At 42.7% G+C, this 14,429-nt stretch overlaps 2 protein-coding genes and 3 long non-coding RNA genes across 5 annotated transcripts in view; 3 read left to right on the top strand and 2 right to left on the bottom strand.

Moving 5' to 3' along the window:
• Positions 1 to 1,810: 1,810 nt before the first annotated feature.
• LOC118178499 lies at positions 1,811 to 13,080 on the top strand. The gene is made up of 2 exons (XR_004756171.1): positions 1,811 to 1,901; positions 12,924 to 13,080. It is a non-coding gene; the product is annotated as an uncharacterized LOC118178499 (long non-coding RNA).
• CAPZA1 (capping actin protein of muscle Z-line subunit alpha 1) lies at positions 1,841 to 14,214 on the bottom strand. The gene is made up of 10 exons (XM_035347067.1): positions 14,061 to 14,214; positions 8,899 to 8,962; positions 8,593 to 8,644; positions 7,681 to 7,744; positions 6,158 to 6,364; positions 5,665 to 5,744; positions 5,151 to 5,229; positions 4,605 to 4,676; positions 3,940 to 4,002; positions 1,841 to 3,379 (listed from the first exon to the last, which is right to left on the bottom strand). Exons 1-10 carry the CDS (start codon positions 14,097 to 14,099, stop codon positions 3,239 to 3,241), a joined length of 861 nt encoding a protein of 286 aa, XP_035202958.1. The 5' UTR covers positions 14,100 to 14,214; the 3' UTR covers positions 1,841 to 3,238.
• On the top strand, positions 6,408 to 7,090 carry LOC118178500. The gene is made up of 3 exons (XR_004756172.1): positions 6,408 to 6,441; positions 6,778 to 6,783; positions 6,905 to 7,090. It is a non-coding gene; the product is annotated as an uncharacterized LOC118178500 (long non-coding RNA).
• LOC118178501 lies at positions 9,249 to 11,385 on the bottom strand. The gene is made up of 2 exons (XR_004756174.1): positions 10,058 to 11,385; positions 9,249 to 9,949 (listed from the first exon to the last, which is right to left on the bottom strand). It is a non-coding gene; the product is annotated as an uncharacterized LOC118178501 (long non-coding RNA).
• ST7L (suppression of tumorigenicity 7 like) overlaps positions 14,138 to 14,429 on the top strand; it is a 25,563-nt gene continuing 25,271 nt past the window's right edge. Inside the window, exon 1 of the mRNA XM_035347392.1 lies at positions 14,138 to 14,245. Within this exon, the coding sequence (XP_035203283.1) occupies positions 14,138 to 14,245 (108 nt within the window). The remainder of the gene's footprint in view (positions 14,246 to 14,429) is intronic.

The raw sequence follows: 14,429 nt of genomic DNA, 5'->3' as shown, positions 1-14,429 counted from the left end.
GGGGGGGGGGCGCCGGGAGCGGGGGGCAGGGGCCAGGGAGCGGCGCTGCCGGGTCCGGGCCGGCCGCTCCCAGCGGCGCGGATGCCCCTGGGGGCAGGGGAGCGGCAGCCGGTGCTGCTGTCAGGGCTTCTGGGGCAGGAGCAGCGCCCAGGTGTGCAGCATCGCTCGAGCCAATGATGGGGGGGGGAGCTCCCAGGGCTCCCGCGGCTGCTCTGTAAATAGGGCAGCGGCAGCACTAGCCCGGTTCTATGTTTGGCTCTGCCTCTAATTTCTTGTGCGGTAGCTCTCCAGCCTGGCTGGTTAAGGATGGGGATCCTTGGCTTACTTTGGTAAAACAGCTCAGGCCCTGGGACTGCTCGCGGTGCTGCTCATGCTCTGTCTGTGGCTGAAGGACAGTGGGGTAAGTCTGCTATTTTCACCTCCTTAGGTCTAGGCGAGTGGTTTTGTGACTCAAGTAGTGCTGCTGATACAGCATGCTGTGGAGGTGGCTGCTGGAGTGTGACGGGGTAGGGCTCCCACACAGGCTGTGGGAGGGTGCTGAGGCTTCAAAAACACGGACGTCACTTTTGGAGAAGTTGCTTATAAGCTTTTTGTTGCGTTTTGCTGGCAGAATCCTAGAACTTTAAGCTTTGAGCTCACAAATAGCTAGGAAAGCTCTTTCCATGCTGTGCTCAGCAGACCTGGCTCGGTTGAGCTGCAGTGCCTGCTTGCTGTTCCAGGCCTGGGGTCAGGCCCTGACTGGTGTACCCTTGAACAGTGAACCTGGAGGAGTCAGTATCTAGCTGGCCTTGGTCTCATCTGAAACCTCTGGGCCTGAGTAGAGAGCAGCTAACAGCTTTAAAGATTAGTGTCACTGCTGGCAGTTGCTCAGCAGCTCAGTCACAGTGCTGAATTTTGTTTCTCCAAGGAGCTCGGAAGTACCTGGGACTGGGACAGCTGAGTCTGCTGCAGAGGGCTGGTGAGGAGGCAGACGGGGGAATGAGTTGGCCCTGGAAGTTGGTTAGCTGAAGTTTGAGAAGGGTGGAGAGATAAAAATTGTCTTAAGGCTGGAATGAGTGGGGGTGAACTCCTTGCAATTTAACAAACTAGGATCAGTAATAGACTAGCCTTGAGACAGGCTGTGCTGGTAGATAAAAGCTCTGCTGTGTGCACAGCCTTATCTCAGCCCCCCCTAGCCCCCAGCTTTGCATTGCTGGAATTCCTGCAGTCCTTGCCTGGATGGGGCCGCAGCCCACAGCACCTTCGGCACTCATCCACACCTTTCATCTCCTCCAAGCTGCAGGGAGGAAAATGTTGCTACAGATGTTGGTGATAGAAGTGCTGTCCTTGAGTAGCTCTTAGCACAGCTGTGTGCAAACTGAGCAGAGGACAAAAACTCCTAGCATTAAGGCAGTCTTGCTTTGTCCAATGCAACTGATGTGGGATGTTTGGACTAGATCTTTGAAGATCCCTTCCAACTGTACTATTCCACATATGTTATATATGCATGTATCCAGCAATGAGTTTCAAAAGTGGAGTGTAAGAGGCTAGTAGGTGTTGCAACATGACCCAGGTGATTAGCAAAAAACACTTATGTTTTACCAAGGTGAAGTGCTTCATTAGAGCAGTATGATTATTTTTCTTTCAACCTAAAAGTTCTTAGACCCCCAGTTTCCAGGTCTGCATACCAGGATGTGAGTGCTGCCTGAAGGTTTGCAAACACCCCCATCCCTGCTTTCAGGCTGCCACCTGCACTTCTGCCTTCACCAGCCATTAACAGAATTGAGACCACGAAAGAACAGATGCAAATAAATGGCTTTAAAACAGACCATGAGACCACGAAAGAACAGACACAAATGGCTTTAAAACAAAGACCCGTGTATTTCTACTAGACTATACAGAGGATGCCTGTAGGATGAAAGGTCAGTCTCAACAGCAAATACAAATATATTTTATTTTGACAAAATTTCTCACAAAGGGTAGACATGTATTTTGTGGCATTACTGTGCAAAACCTCAAGCATAATGCACAGGCAGTTACATCCCTATCTTCTCAACCCCTTTCTTTGTGTACTAAAAAATAGGAAGACACTAACCAGTTTAAAAAACAGAACCTGCAAAAAGGCCCAGTGATAACCAAGTGTAAACAAAGAAAAGTGAGTTAACCAAAGGGGTTTTGTTTTGCAATGAATCAACTTTCCAAGTTCAAACTGAGAAAAGCATACGCGTGCCTCTTCAACCTCCCCTTAAGAGAAACTGATAGGACTGCTATTTTTGATTTTACAGAAAAACAAAGTAACATAGAGCAAGCAGTTAGAAAGCAATGAAGTGATTAATTCCAGAATCTCCCATTAAGTATGACAAGAAACTGGCCACAATAGAGACAATGGAAAGGTTATTTCTCTCACTTTGGTGCAAGTTTATTTATTTTGTACACTATCCATCCATATACCTGTGATACAAATTCTATGAACCTGCCACAAAGCATGAAAGCGCAACACACCTATTATTCTGTAGACATTTGCATTTTAGTCTTCATCCAGTCTACATGGATCAGCAGTGATCCAACACAGATGCTTGTAGCCTGTAAAAATGCAGATGTCTGATAACCGTACATACATGAGGGAAAGAAGAGCAAAAATGTTCACTTTCAGAGAATGTGGCTCAAAGCTTCAGATTAAAAAGAGACCCTGGAAGAGCTGGCTTTGTAGGGATTTCCGTAACGGATTTTGTAAACTCATTTTGTATAGTAAAATCTAAGCCTACAGGCTTTTTACTTTGTGGAGGTCAGTAGTAAGGATACATAGGAGCACTTACTGTCTCTTGCATTACTATATCTTGCAGCATAGCGCCTTGAGCTGTTGGCAGATTTGACAAACTTACTGGAGTACCTGGAGTGCTGTATACAGGTGAAGGAAATGCTCTGCACCCTCAGCTGTATTTATAATAGGGCTTTTCCAGCTAGGAAGTTTTCCAACCAGTATAATTAGTGATTGAAAACAGCTATACTTCCGAACCATGAATGTGGTTTAATTAAAACAACCTATCAGTATATGCAGTCACAATAGGAAGTTTATGCGGCAGGAAACACAAAACACAAAGACAACGCTATTTGTTCCACAGTTTTCTCTGAGGCTAGAAAACCTGTTAACTTTGAAAGCCCTAGAAAAATGCTGCACTGGTTTAGAAACCATCTACTTGGCATAGGACCACATTTGTTTTTTGCACACAAACATTTCATAAATCTCCTTATTTCCACATTAAGCATTCTGCATTTCTTTGCCAATCTTGTAGCTGAGGATTTTGTTCCAGTCTATCTTGGTGCGGGTGACAGGTAGCTGCCGGCGTAAGGCTTTGAAAGTGGTGTCTGACATAGTCTGGTAGTTCTCGCTGATTGCTGTCTGCAATGGCAAAAGTAGATTCAGTTACAGTAGTAAAAAGATACCCTGGAAAAGTGACTCCATTGAAGCCACAAAATGCTTTCTACAAGGGGAAGGCATGCTACTGACTAGTTAATGCTGTCACCAGTGTGTATGCAAGGAAAGGGTTTCTATGAAACTCTCCTAAGGAGACATTGCTACACTCACAGGTGTTTCTGAACTATCTATATCACGTCTCCTTGCACACAGGCTGGGACAACGTAAAAAGCTTTCATGCATTTCCCTTTCAGTATTTTTACCTGTCAGGAAAACTATTAGACTTGTCCACTCCCCTTCCATACTTGTTCCAGGCATCATTTGTAACCCTTTAATAATCAAGTTTGCTGTATAGTTATATAGATTTACAACTAGATTCTGTCAACAAATACTATTGCCCTTTTCAAAGTAATTCTTAGTAACAGATAAGAACAGATAACAGTAAGTCAGAAACAGAATTAGAGGTCAATTTTTCATACTTCCTTTAACTGTAAATGGAAATTGATACAATTCAATCGCATTTATTTAACAATTACTTATCTTACCTGATACTCGTTTTCTGCGTTTTCTATTATCTTAATAAATTCCTTAGCTGTCTGGACATCACTCTACAAAAAGGAAAAATAGCTCTTTATATGATTAAAAATAACTTTCATGCAATGGATTTCTAATGCAATGGATTTCTCAAATAACAGACTGAGCACAGATGAAATGGATAATGTGAGGTGGCAGCAGCTATTTGTTGCTGGGTTCCTTCCACTCACTACATGTCTCAGTGGAGTTCAAGATACTAGCTTAAAATTGTGTTCCAAACTGAAACAGGACTGCACCCTAGTGAGCAAAGGGGAAGTAGACCTTCATGGTACAGATTAGGGATTTTATGACTATTGCTCCCTCTACTGTACTACAGGACTACTTATTTTCCTTTAGTATGCTGCTTTTACGTCTTAGTTACCTAGGATGCATATAGAAGGGCATATTCTGCCATCTTTAACTGACACTCATAAGATAAGCTGTTCAATGGAGATTGCACTTTTTAATAGACTTTAAGCAATTAAGAATCTGGATTTTCCGTGCAACAATAAACACTACAACTACACTGACTAGTCACTCTAAAATTCCATTAAAGTCAATGGAATATAGTCCTTCATGAGATATTCAAGAAACAAAATAGGTGCTTTATCATTAACAATTATTTTGGCATACTTACTGAAACCTGTACAGAGTCCTGGATATCTTTATGACTAACCAGTTGCACATTACCATCTTCATAATAATGAACCTAAACAAAGACAGACAAAATGCAGGTTATCATTAACACTTATTTTATAATCCCTAGAGTCCCCAAATGCTACCAGAATGGCACAACAGCTTTGCTGTGCCAGTCTTCTCTGCTTACGTGGAGACTAAAAGCAGGAAGGTTTCATTCTTTGTCAAGACTGTTCAAGATTATGTTAATGAAGTAAACGCCTAGAGTTGAAATAAGAGCAATTATAAAAATTCATGGAATGGGTTTTAGCCTTACAAAGTTGAGCAGATTTGGAGGCATATAGGGTAATGCTACATAATAAACCACAGGCCAGGTTTTAAGCAGTGCCCAAAACACTGAAGTTTTAAGAATTTCCTGAATTGTTAGCTTAATAGTATCTTGACTCCAGAAGGACATCTCTGCTGTATTTCAGCATCTTGTTTTGAGTCAAATGCATTAGTGTAACGCAAACAGCTTCTCCTGTTATTGCCGGACAATGCAGCTCACCTGGATCTTGAGCACTGCAGCTACCTGAGCTGTTGGTGGTGTGATGGTAAACTTCCATTCTGATCTCCAACGACCGTTCCTAAGAACAATCAAAGCATGTAAACTATTTCCAGTAAGTGCTAACAAAAAAGGGCCACATTAATGAGCAATTTATTCCTGCTATCTTGTGATCAGTACTGAAGTGCCTTATATGCCAATGAATTCCATTTCTGAAGCCCAGCTTGCACAGTGCAGCTTCGTTACAGGCTGGCTACAATTTACTCATGCTTTGGAATACATAACAGGGTGTTTATTCAGCTCTGCTAATATATTTTTCTCTAGGTAGCTCATTGAGCCTCACTGGAAGCTTTAGGGAAGTACCAAAGGGCTTGCAAGGAAAATAGACTAAATAATGAGAATCAGAGCTCCTGTGGAAGCCCAAGGCTACTTGCCCTTCAGACCCTCAGTAGAGATAGAGGAAGGGTTTGTTTGAGGACTAGTAAAGGAAGAAAATGCTCTGTTTAAGTAGTCTTACCAGAAATTTTTGGGCTGGAACTGGTGGCTCTCAATACAGGCAATAATTGTCTGCTGTCCATCTATAGATTTACCATAAACCTGCATTCAGAAAAAGAGTTAAAATGGCGCAAGAGCTGAAGAAAACCGCTTGCAATTTCTGTTCTTGGTAGCACTGTGGAGGCTTGGTATTGTGGTATCTCATTGGCAATGTTTACCACTAGCTACATTGTCCAGCACCTCCACTTGCAATTATGTGCAAATAATGCCTCCTTTTCTTTAATGGCAAGTGTTAAGGTGCTTGGCAGTCATAAATATGAACAAGGTGGTCTAATAAATCTCTACCACGTGCATACCAAGATATTTGCACTCTTTTTGAAATTTGTTGTTCTAAAGTTAGCAAAAACACTAGTGAGGATGGAGAATTCAAATAACACTGCTTAGTACAAAGTTCACTCAAAGTATTGAGGGACACCGAGCAAAGAATTTTCAATGGAACAAGATGGATACTCAACAGTACAGAAGCCATTTGGGTAATGATCTTTCACATAAGCTCTCAATGCACTGTCACAGGCATCTCTCCATTGTTTTAAAGCTGATTCTGTGTCCTCAGGCTGGGGATCACTTGCTTCTTTCCTTAAATGATCAAACTTAAAAGAGATTTTGTTTCTTGGGTCTAAAAATCTGCCATTGCCCAGATCACCATGTTCTGTGATTAACACCTGTAAAATAAGAAATTGAAATTAATACATTCTTATTTTGCTATAAATGTGTTTTGTCTGTTTGAAGAGTTATCCATGTCTCAATGGATTGTCATCAAGCTATAAAATCATATAAAGAAACACGGATTTTCAGTAATAATTTCAACTAAGAGTAGTTGTGGTGAGGCTGTGAGCTGTCTGCTCTCTGCAGTTAATGTTGCACTAGTCTTCTGTCCCAGAAATGACTTTATTACAGTAACACATACACTTAGCTTAAAGTTGGGCACCTTACAATACAAACAAATGGTTTTGTTTTTAAAATTTTATTTTTTTCTTCCCCATATCTGAAAGAAACTAAGAATTTTTCTCTGGAATTGACTGTTTATTGTCATGTTCCATGATGTAGTAGATCTCTTTCCAGCTGAGGAGGGGAGGTAGATGTGGCTACTTCTGATGCAAAGTAAAGTAAACAGACAGCAAAGCAGCACAGTAACTTCTTTTTCCTTTGTCTTATTCACCAAATTTCTCTGGTTTCTCAAACACTGGCTCACTTTACAGGAGCATTGGCTCACTTCACAGTAGCTTCTTCTTGTCAAAGCTATTTCTATGGACAGCCCTCTTCAAATATGTCTTCCATGAACATATCTGGGACACCAGGAAAGCTAGGTCAGTACTTGGCTCAGAACAGAACAGATGGTCAAGCCAGCTTTCTATCTTCTGTAGTACATACTATTTAGTCTCTCAAAAAAAAAAAATCCTGCAAAAAGTCATAATTCAGTGTGTAGGCATCAAGATGTTAAAACTAAAAGCTTGTGCCATTCTAGAAAAGACATTATTCCCTAGTCTTTTTATAAGAAGCATTATAAAAGGGAGAAGCTTTGCTGACATAGATTGGGCAGTATTACATTGATACATTCTAAGATACAATTATTTCTTTTTAGGGTAACTGGGGATGGATTAAAATGCAAACCATAGCAAAAATATCACTAAGAATCCACTACTGAATCACAGTAGGAACTGTGAGCATGTAGTAACATAAGGAGTTGCAAGTAATCTTTAATCAATCATACTTTAACTGGAATTCCAGTGACTTCGGTGTGGGGCTCTACTTAGCAATGAATTAGTTACCAGGTAGTAGCAGACAATGCTTGAAGAGAACATTTCACCTATGCCTTTTATACAAGAACAAAAACTTGGTAACATGAGGATGATCTAGTGGAAGGAGGAAAGATGATTTGCAGGTAGAATGAAAATAGTAAAGATATTGATGAAACAACACATTTATTCCTTCTGTGGAGTGCAGTAATACAAATATTCAGTGTAAAGCTTTCCCTTACCTGCTCATCATACCCTTCTATCTTCACAGGGGTGAACTGATCCATGTTGTACTGTGCAAATGCACTGTTAAGAATTAAGAGCATGAATTAGAATTGAGAGCATGAATTTTAGCTGCACATTCACATTTATCTTCACTCAGGGATAAGTCCATGGTGTGACTTATACTACAGAAAATTTCAACTTGCAAATAATACACACTAGCGCACTCAAAGGATTTTTCAATGCCTTTTATTGACGATAGCTACAAAAACACCTGGTCTAAAGTCAGGTTTATTTAGTGATGACCATGAAAGTACAGAGTTCAAAAGTAGAACAGCAGGCAGCCTGAGGGATAATGAGCAAGCCAATGCAAAACAGGAATGCACCAGCTAAAATTTAGCAGTAAGGTAAACAAATATGAGTAGACTAATATTTACAACAATTTTCTTCTGTCAAGACCTGATCACTGATCTCACAGCTCAAGGTTTAGCATTAAAATTCAGCTTTAGCATCAAAAGGCTTGTATGCATAACCTTGAGACACCTGATGAGACTGCACAAGTAAACAAGATATTCTGAAAGTATTTTTTAATGGCAGTTTAAGCTCTAGCTAAGGCCTACTCAGTATTTCAGGCTTCACTTGCTTAACAAATCATGCTTCAACAAGATCAGACATTCCTGCTGCTGCAGAATGACTCTTTTTGGCAGATTGCCTTCCTGTCAGTTTTATATGGCCTCTACACCACAAATTCCAATTTAAGCCTTTTAAAAAGAATCAGCCAGGCCTTTCATTATATATGTTGTTGGGGGATAATGAACTGCAGCAGACTGCTCTCAGTAGAACAAATGGCTTGCTTTGTCACAGAATCGTGGTTGTAAGTCAAATTATCACCATAGAGAAGCACACGTTTTGTTTGAAACATTAATACTTACTGTGCTGCTCCTTCCCTGAGAAGATTGTCATTGTTGAGCAATAACCGGACATCTGGAGAAAAAAGGGTGTTCAGATAGGTTATTGTTTTTTGATCAAATGTTTCTTTATTTCATTTTCAACCACACAAAACCATGAATGATTAAAATCATTTCGTCGAGCATAAGTAGTCACAGAATGAGTGTGTGTGTGCTTTTCCCTTACTTCTACTTGACCTTAAAAGCAACATATCATGACATAACCATAGACTCTCACTGTAGACGAAATGTGAAGAAAATGCTACTGATCATTTTTCTTCATCTACTTACCATTGAATACTTCATTGAATTCTCCAGGGGGTGCATGAGTGATGAATTTTGCAGCTATACGCACCTACAATGATGCAGAAAAGTAATTAAAGACAAAAGATCATTCACTGAATTCATACATACTGCGACCTACAAATTCACCAACAAACCCAAATCTGACAGTAATAACAAGCCCCATGTTTAGGGCGAAATCTAGATGTGTTTTCCAAGTAGAAATCCTCATAAGGCTAGGCTTTTTTCAGTGCAAAGAGAAACCCCAAATGTACTCAGCAAGAACACCAAACTCCATGTGGGCACCTGTTAGAATGGGGACTATTCAACCTTCATAGTTGTGCTTTATATTCTTTAAAAAAAATAAAAATGCTGGCTACCCACTCTTGGTAACGTTTCTAAATATTTTTCCTGGTCTTTGCAGTAATCAGGAACCTAAATGCCAACATATATAAAGAACAAGAAACCACTGCCATAAAACTAACGCTTTAACTAGATGGCAACCTACAGCGTGATCATACCACCAAGGTGTGTCTGACACACTGCAAGACTCCCTGTGATGCAATGTGTTTGCTGCTTACAGCTGGCTGAAGGAGATGCCACTGACTCACAGCCAACAATGGGTGGAGGATGAGAGGTTGATCCCTCTATAAACCGAGCAGTAAATCAATTACATCAACTGCTATTGGATTCTACGTGGATATGTTTGTTCTGTCATTCTAAATATCACCTGTGGAACAACAACAAGCACCCAGTGCAGGATCCTTTGGTTCATCTGGAGTATTCTGTACTGCAGAGAGCACAACTACAGCCTAGCTATTAGCCACCGTAAAGAAACTTTTCAGGTAGAATCCTTCTCCAAAGGCAAGTGCAATATTATAATCTTTGGGAATACAAGGCCAGGAAATGTAAACCAACCCTGTTCTTGCCGCATCATGAAGTACCTCTCCAAGCCCTGCAATGTTGTGTTTAAGCATGTGTCTGTGTGTATATTGATTATAGAAACAGAACCATAGAATGCTTTGGGTTGGAAGGGACCTAGAGACCATCTAATTCCACCCTGCCCTAGGCAGGGACACCTCCCACCAGAGCAGGTTCCTCAAAGCCCTATCCAACCTGGCCTTGAACACTTCCAGAGATGGGGGGGTCTACAACTTCTCTGGGCAACCTGTTCCAGTGCCTCACCACCCTCTGAGTGAAGAATTTCTTCCTAATATCCTAATCTGAACCTACCCTCTTTTAGTCTGAAACCGTTACTCCCTGTCCTATCACCACGCTCCCCGGCAGAGCCCCTCTCCTGCTTTCTTGTAGGCCCCTTTTTAGGGACCTGCTCTTCATCTGCATCACGCCCTGTGCAAAAACATCGAGGGGACATACTCAAACTTTTAGACCTTAAAACCTATTTGAAAACAGTGGAGAGTTTGTTAAAACTCACACTGGCTTATCAAAAAGGTGCTGAATTTGGAACTGGCCAGGGCTTTATTTCAGAATGTGCTGGTTTCTTGTTATCAAAGCCATGCTATGCTTTCTTCAAGAGCTACTGCTTGTTTGGAGTCTCTGGGTAAGAAAAAGAACTGAGAGCTACACCCCGTAGTGTGCCAGCATTTCTGGCATCTGTTCTCTCGAGGATTACTTGGTACCCTTCTTCTTTGGCATGCTACTCCTTCCCTTATCTTGAAATAGCATTTTATTGGAAACTACCATAGGCTAGCCATGAGCTGTCACTAGTGAAAGAATTAAGGTATCTGGAACTGGAATTGGTACAATTAATGAGTGAAAAGTCCAATTGGCAGAAAATACCTGAATATCTGTAAACTTTGAGGCTGTAAAAGCAAAAGTTTTTTTTTTTTTTTTTTTTTTTTTTTTACTTTAAAAAAAAGCCTTCATTGTATTCTGAAATCCAGTATACTTGTCTTGGGTTATTACAGTTTAGATGGCCTTTGTTTGATCCTGTTGAAACTAGTAAGGGTTTGTTTCTGTAACCAAATCTGTCATGGTTTTTACAAGATAGAAGGGAATAAAATCGTCCTGGACAAGACCTGAAACAGGAAATGTCACAAAACTGGATCTTTACCTTAGAAGGATAAAACCGTCACTCTTCTTCCAAGCACACCTAACAAGGCTGTGTAAGAGGCCTTCTTGCTCAGCTAGACGTTTATTGAAGATGACTACAGAATGTTTGCTAAAACTCTGATTACTTTCCCACTCTCCATTTGAGCAGTAAAACAAAGGTATATGTAGATATTCAACTAGTTCATCTGAATTACTGCCACAGCTGGAAAAAAAAATGCTGCTTCAAGTCTTCCATGTTTTTAATTAGAAAGAGTTGTATCACTTGTGATGATTTAAAGTAAGCCATGAAAGGAAATACACACCTTTCCAAACAAAGGGCATATTGCCTTATTCCAGCAGTATCAAGTAACAACTCTGTCCTTACTGCGCAGAGCTTCAGATAAAAATAGATCGATTTCCAAATTAGCATCTATTAGAAAAAAAAAAAAAAAAAAAAAAACACAACACAGCATGTTCTTTATGCCTGAAATAGTTCCGCAGACTGAGCGGGGAAAAAAAATGCTGAATTTTTTCAACTTGTCAGTGACCTGTGTACTTCATGTGCAAATATGCAAAACAAAAAACGATTTTTACCTGATTTTCTGCTTTTAGATAAGGTTGTGAAGTATACAGCACTCCTAACAATGTACTACTTATTGTGTGACAATTTTCACTATTTAAAGGACTGGAGTTAGGACTTACTGGTTATATAACCTTGTTAGATTTCACTATTGAAAGCTTGGATGGTGATGAAGATAACAGCAGTAATTAAGAAGGATGCTTCTGCTTTCTATCCTCTGTGGACTTCACTGAAAGACAGCCCTAACGTCTGAAAGACTTGAAATTATACCATGTGCTTTTCTAAGAAAGTGCAAATGTAAGCATTAATAGAGGCAGATCAGACTGCGCTAAAGCATTTACAGATACCCACTTCATGGCAAGATCCATTTCAGGGGGAGGACTCCACTAGAACACGCACTGCAAATGAACTCTCCAGATGAACAGATTACTTTTTATAAGGTGTTTAAATCAACATATGGAAAACCAAGGCCCCTAGAAGCCATAGAAAATGACTCTGCACTAAAGCAACAATGATGTGGCTGCAGAATTGTACTGTACGTGGAACCTTCATAGAAGGGAGCGGGGCTTTAACAGGTTGACTTTCAGGTTGATAGTTTCTGATAGACATATCCTTGGGGAAGGGAGCATGAGAACAAAAAAAATATTGCAGGATTTCTAGCCTTCCACCTCAAAGGATGAGCAGAACACAAAGGGGGCCCTGCATTTTGATCAAATGTCCTCACAGAACCAGCCATGAACAAACAGCAACCACTGCATGTGAAAACTGTTCACTCTTAAAGCATCCCATGCACTGACTCCCCTGTGAAGCAATAAAATACAAAGCACTTAAATCAAGCTACTGAAATCAGGATTGGAGTTCAGGGAACAGACTGTGAAGTACTTACTCCTAAATGTCAAGCATCTGAATCGCTGTTACTTGTCATTTTTAGAGTTGATTTGTTTCAAAGCGGTGTCAGCACAGCGACAGGATGTTCGTTTGCAGAAGCGCAAAAAGACTTTCTGCAAACTGACCTACTTCCTGGCCATCGTTACCATTTCAGGTAGCTCTGCAGTAAGCTAACAAAATTAACTTCCTTTTTCTAAAATGGGGAAAGTAGCTGACAGGGAAGCTGCTCAACTACTAGTTTAAACTGGTAAAATGGCACCAGAGAACAGACAACAGGACACTGCAGTAAGGTTTAAAACTAATGAACCCCTAGCTTTCCTAAAATGCACCTACACAGAACAAAGAAGTGAGGTTTATAGGGGTGGGAGGTGTGAGGAGAGGAATTAAAGTTATTGCTCTTTTGATTTTCTTTTGATTTTTTTTTTTTTGATTTTCTTTTGATTTTCTTTGTTGTTTCCTGAGTGGTTATAAACTGGATACCATAACGAATCTTTACTGCATGTTCCTTTTTCAGAATCCTCACCACTTCACATTCTACCATGCCAGGCATGGAGCTACTTTACATTGATGCCAGGTTGCCTGAGCCAGGACATGAAGTAGAACGTAGGGTCCAATTGCAAGTGAAATCCCAGCTACTTTGACAAATAAAACGTTTGGACACACGCAGTCCTGAAGGGCCTCCTGCAGGATGTGTCTTCCCTGAAAGTGCTTTGAAAGAACTGCAGATTTCAGGTGAATGTAGTGGAAAGGGGAAAAGGCCAAGCTGGCCCCAGAGCCTTGCAGCACTGGCTCTCGTTCCCAGAGTAAGCAGCTAGGCTAAGAGTCAAGTTCAGATGGAGCCTACAAACAGGATTTTTTAATCTTGCTGGATTACCAACAATTTACCTCATCTCCTCTGAAAGCTTTACCTCCTCTGCTCTGAAAGCTGTATCACCATAACTCACAACGCGATACAGCTTTACTTTTGTTTTAATTTTCAGATCAAATGCAATGAAGTGATGGTTTCCATTGCAGCAGCTCAAAGGAGATTTCAGCCAAATGCCATCAAGGTAAAGATTTTTATACAGTATTGGATAGATTTCACTTGTGTACTGATGACTTTGCTCTAGAACACTGATTTCAAACAACGCTCCTGGGGTCTAAAACGTTAGTGGGTGAAGGGGACCCCTGAGGTTCTGTCACAACGAATGTTGCCATAATGAAACTGAAAGCAGCAGTTTAAGAGAAACGTTAAAGCCGGCTCCAAGCTCACAGATCTCTGAAGATCCCGAAACCTCGACGTCCCGCAGGATTTAACAAAATAAAACAAGCTCATCCTCACGGCACAGGGAAGGGAAGGCGGCTGCTCTGCCTTCAGCTACCGCCCGTCGGTGCTCACCGGTTCGGAGGAGGCTGCCCCGTCCTTTGTGGCGGCTGGGGGCTGCCCGTAGGCCGCCAGGAGCGGGAGATGTGACCCGTTTCCCCGCCCCCCGCTCCGCTCGGGACCCCCTTGAGCGGCGCAGCCCCGCCGTGAGGGCGCCGCGCTAGGGGGCGGGCGGCCCGCGCTGCCCTGTCACGGCGGCACCGGGGCTGCGGTCCCCGCCCCGCTGCGGCGCCCCCCGGCCCTGATGCGGTCCGTCCCGTCCCGGCGCAGCCCCCCCTCCACACCTACCTTCTCGTCGTCCGGCACCCGCTCCTCCAGGTCCGCCATCTCGGCACCTCTGGGCCCGGCCCGGCGCCGCGCGGAGCATGCCGGGCGCTGCGGCCAGGCGCCGGGCAGGAAGCGCGGCCGGCGCCATCTTGGCTGAGGGCAGACGTCGCGGGGCGGCCATCTTAGGGGCGGGCGGGCCGGGCCTTGTTGGGGGGGGGGGGGGGGGGGGGGGTGGGGGGGGGGGGGGGGCTGGCGGGGCGCGGGGTCTCCGCCTGCCGCCAGAGCGGGGCCGCTGGGATGGGCGCGGGGCGCCCCGGCCGGTGAGCGCCGAGCCCCGGGGGCGGACCTTGCCCCGCCCCTCTCCCGGCGTCCCACGGCGGCGGCGGCGGC

This window comes from Oxyura jamaicensis, chromosome 26 (assembly GCF_011077185.1).
Source record: "Oxyura jamaicensis isolate SHBP4307 breed ruddy duck chromosome 26, BPBGC_Ojam_1.0, whole genome shotgun sequence".
In the NCBI taxonomy this organism is placed as follows: Eukaryota; Metazoa; Chordata; class Aves; order Anseriformes; family Anatidae; genus Oxyura; species Oxyura jamaicensis.
The sequence above is the reverse complement of the archived record's forward strand: the minus strand, read 5'-3'. Positions and strand labels throughout refer to the sequence as shown.